Source organism: Corvus kubaryi, unplaced genomic scaffold, assembly GCF_017639235.1.
Source record: "Corvus kubaryi isolate FWS band 111438036 unplaced genomic scaffold, C.kubaryi_AGA036_p1.0 37270, whole genome shotgun sequence".
Classification (NCBI taxonomy): Eukaryota; Metazoa; Chordata; class Aves; order Passeriformes; family Corvidae; genus Corvus; species Corvus kubaryi.
Window position 1 is genome coordinate 4,557,413 of NW_024581083.1, and position 3,960 is coordinate 4,561,372.

The window sequence follows — 3,960 nt, forward strand, 5'->3', positions numbered from 1 at the left end:
CACACTCTTGTCTGTTTCAGCGGGAAAAGTGTGTTTTCTCACTTTGTGCTATTCCAATTGTTACAAATGGGAAAAAGTAGTGAAAATATGTCTTGACGATTTGCCCCCAGCCCCCCAAAGGATGGCTATTTTGTTTCTGGAAGAAAAAACCGAGAAGCTACTTACTTGAACTCAAAGGCACAGTGTGGCGGTTTAAGGCACTGACAGTGCGGGGAGAGGAGCAGGATTTGTTCCCCCCGCTGGAGCAGTGCCGGAGTGGCCGCTGGCAGGACGGGCGGCGGGGAGGTGGGGGAAAGGGGGGGGGGGGGGGAAGGGGGGGGTGCCCTGGCCCCGCTCCAGCGGCAGGTGGATGCTGCGGAGCTCGGCGTGGGGCTCCCCGCTCCCGAGCGCTCCCGCCAAGGTAGCTATCGGTCCGTATTAAATGGCTGCCTGCTTTTCGGGGCTGCCGATTGCTTCACGGTTTGGCCGTTTATTTTTTTTAGCAGCTCTGCCGTCTCTCGGGGGCAGCTCACCCCTCTCTCCACCCCGCCGTTTCCCCAGGTGAGGCTTCATCCCACCGCCTCCCTGTCCGCCCCCACCTCAACCCTTCCTCCCCTCGCCCTTCCCGGGGAGCCGCCGCCGCCTCTTCTCTCCGAGCATCCCCCCGGTCCGGCGGCCCTCCTGGCTCTCCTGCTCCCGGGCCAGGGTGCGCCTGGGTGTGGGTTGGGGCCGGCCTGGCCGTGCGAGGCGAATTGCGGCTTTCCCGGGCAGCAGGAGGCGGTGGCCGGCCCGGGGGCGGCGGGGCAGGGTAGGGCAGCAGCTCCGGAGCGCCTCACTCCCGCGCCGGGGACCGCGCTGTGCCGGGGAGCAAACGGCTCTCCAGCCCGCCTCGCTGTCTGTGCAACACCCCCCTTGTCCCTCCCCCACCACCCACCGTTTTTTTTGGTTAGGTTTTTTTTTGTGGTGGTGGTTTTGGTGGGGGTTTTCTTCTGCTCCTCCACTCTCCTGCAGCGAGTTAAATATTTCTTGTGTTAACTGACGCCTAAAGTGTTCCAAATCCCTTCACCGCGCCGCCCGGGCCGGCCGAGGACGTGTGCACGCCCAGATCCGCTCGGTGAAGCAGCACGGTTCCGCGGGGCCGAGCGGGTATGTGCGTGAGGAGGAGGAGGTGTAAAAGGAGCGACGAGCACAAAGCAGATTTGAGAGGAATAATTTAACTCCGCTGTTTGTTATTTTTCAGGGGTTTGTTTTTTCTCTTCTCTCTCTCTCCTTTCTATCTTTTTCTCTGCTCAGGATTTAAATGTCATTCAAAGCATCTCCAGATCAGCTTTCCGCTCGTCTTCTGTTTCTTCCGAGGCATTAATTGGATCACGTGCTGCATTTGAAGAGCTTGGGTGTTTTACCCACTAAGGTAAGTGGGCTTATGCACCTACACCGAGTCTGGATGGTCACTAAAAGCCTTTCAGGGTGGTGTTTTTCTTCCCCTTGGTCCCCCTCCTCCAACTCCGTGGCCAGGTTTCTACCTGAAGAACTCGCAGCCCTGGGTTAAACATCGGTCGATATATGAAAAATGCGCCGGGGGGGAGCGGGGCCGCGGGGGCTCCGCTCCCGCCCCTCAGGCACCAGCCAGTGACCCGTGGGAGCCGGTGGTGGCAGCCGGCGACCCCCTCAGTCCCCAGTGCCTCTGCTCCTGGAATAGCGCCTGGCAATACCGTAAGGAAAGAAACAGCCTAATCCCCTCTTACAAGAAACTATTCGTCATCATATTTTTTTCCTCCGTGAGAAATACTGTAGGCGCCCATCTCCCTCCTCCCCCACCGCCCGCCCCCGTTGCCAGCGCCGGCTCCTTTGCCCGCACCTCTCCTCGCTTCAGGCGGTTCTTTCCAGGGACTAAGAAGTTAAGCTGCCCCCTCTCTCCCCCCACCGGCCCCCATACGTACGCAGTGCATTCGCCTTTTTAACCTATTCTTCCTGCGCCTAATCCGAGTCCGTCCAGCCCCCCCAACCCTTAAACTAGGTTGCAAAGCCGCTGTACCCTGTAACTCCTAAAACTTCTCTTCTTGCTGTAATTTATATTCTATAATAACAAAAAGGACAACAAAAATATATTGGATCCTCCTGTGGATTACTTTTTTTTAAAAAAGATAATGCATTTCCTTCTTCCCCTTTAATTTTTTTTTTTCCCAAGGAAATTTGCTCCATCTCCAGCAGCAACCACTGCTCCTTTTGATGTTGTGGTACGCCGTGCGCATGCGCTTCACATTAGAATTACTGCACTGGCCAGAATAAGTTGGATCTCTTCTCTTCACTGAAACCCTAAATCATATCAAAAGCTAAAGGGATGCTGAGAGTCCGGAAAAAGGGTTACTTTGGGATTTGGTCATTCCCTTTAATAATAGCTGCGGTGTGTGCACAGAGGTAAGTGATGAAGGTATCTCTTTTCCTTTACTTTGAATTGCAGTGCATACTGCTGCTGAGAGGAATGTACAGCTGGGGGCTGAGAAATCAGAAATAATACAGTATTATTCTTTCTTTTTTCTCTAGTGTCAATGACCCTAGTAACATGTCACTGGTAAAAGAGACGGTGGATAGACTGCTGAAGGGCTATGATATTCGCTTGAGGCCAGATTTTGGAGGTAATTTGACTGCTTTTGAATAAGAGAGGTTGCATATCTGGACCGGGTGCGTTGCAGGGTGGGGGGGAGGTTCGAACGTGTTTTGGGTGCTGTTGCTTTGGCGTGTGTGTGTGTTGCCATTTCCTCTAGCTGATCCAAAGTTAAGCCCGTTTTTTTCAATTTTCTTAGCACAGGATGCTCTTAATGCGATCACTTAAGTTACTTGTATATTCGTCATCGGTCCCTCATTGTGCGTGTGTGTGTGATAATACCTTACTAACCTGTAATTAAACCCTTGTTTAACTGGTTTCATCGAGATGCAAATCTCTCTTAAGTTCACCCAACGTTTATTCCTTTCAGCTTTATGTGCCTGTGATCGCACTTACTATTTTTGAGTACAAGATGTGCTGTTAACTGATACAAAAATGTCATTTAACCCTCTGCGTGCTCCTACTTCGAACTAGTTTGTTTATTTCGGCTGTGTTCGCTGTGGGTGGCCCTTTCCCCCCATCATTATCCCCCCCATCCCTACCCCGGGCTCGGTGCTCGTCGTCCCCGGGGCGCGGGGCTGAGCGTGTCGAGGCGGGTGGCGGTCACGGAGGCCGGCGCGGAGGAGCGCGGAACTGGGCGCGCCGGTGCACGTGTGTTGTGTTACATAAAGCACCTCCACGGCCGTGGCTGGCGCGGGGTGGCCCGGGTAGTGAGTGTATGGTCTCGTGGGCGCGGTGGCACCCTTCTGAGGGGGACTGGGGGGAGGGGGAGAAAGAGGTGGGAAGCGCTTTATGCCTCTTTCCTGACTTTCTGATTATGTTTAAACGTCGTTTTATGTGTACGCTGTGTTCGCCCTGCCAACTCTGGTAAGAATGAGTTAAGTTTTTAGAGATCACATTGCGGACAATCTTGTCGGTTTGCAGGTCCCCCAGTGGCTGTTGGCATGAACATAGACATTGCCAGCATAGATATGGTCTCGGAAGTCAATATGGTGAGTATTTAGGGTTTGGGGCTGGTTGCTCTCGGAGGGGGGTGGCTGTCGCTTCTCCCGCCCCTACCAAGGCGGAGCGGTGCCCGCGGGCGTGCTGGGACCCGGCGCGGGCTCCTGCCTCGGGGAGCCGCCCGGGAGGGGCTGCTCGGGGGTCGGCGGGGGCTCGGGGGCGGCGTTCCCCCTTTGCCGGCGGTGGATCCCGGGGCAGGGGACCGGCGGGACCGATCGGGGCTGCGCGGGGCCGCTCCTGCGGCAGCTCCGGGGGCGCTCCCGCCCGCGCCGCCTTCCCGCGAGCAACGGCGCCCCCTGCCGGCCGCGCGCGCTCACCGCACCCGCCGCTGCGCGCCGCGCTCGCCCCGCGCAGCGGCCGCGCCCCGTGCAGCC

General features: G+C 56.5%; 1 protein-coding gene across 5 annotated transcripts in view; it reads left to right on the forward strand.

Annotated features, from left to right (window-relative positions):
- Nucleotides 1-385: 385 nt before the first annotated feature.
- The window catches only part of GABRB2 (gamma-aminobutyric acid type A receptor subunit beta2), a 154,635-nt gene continuing 151,060 nt past the window's right edge, over nucleotides 386-3,960 (forward strand). For 2 of the 5 annotated variants that reach the window (XM_042025435.1, XM_042025439.1), the window contains exons 1-4: nucleotides 1,137-1,390; nucleotides 2,168-2,397; nucleotides 2,524-2,615; nucleotides 3,509-3,576. In XM_042025435.1, the coding sequence (XP_041881369.1) occupies nucleotides 2,321-2,397; nucleotides 2,524-2,615; nucleotides 3,509-3,576 (237 nt within the window). In that variant the 5' untranslated portion in view covers nucleotides 1,137-1,390; nucleotides 2,168-2,320. The other 3 variants (XM_042025438.1, XM_042025437.1, XM_042025436.1) reach the window with 3 other exon arrangements.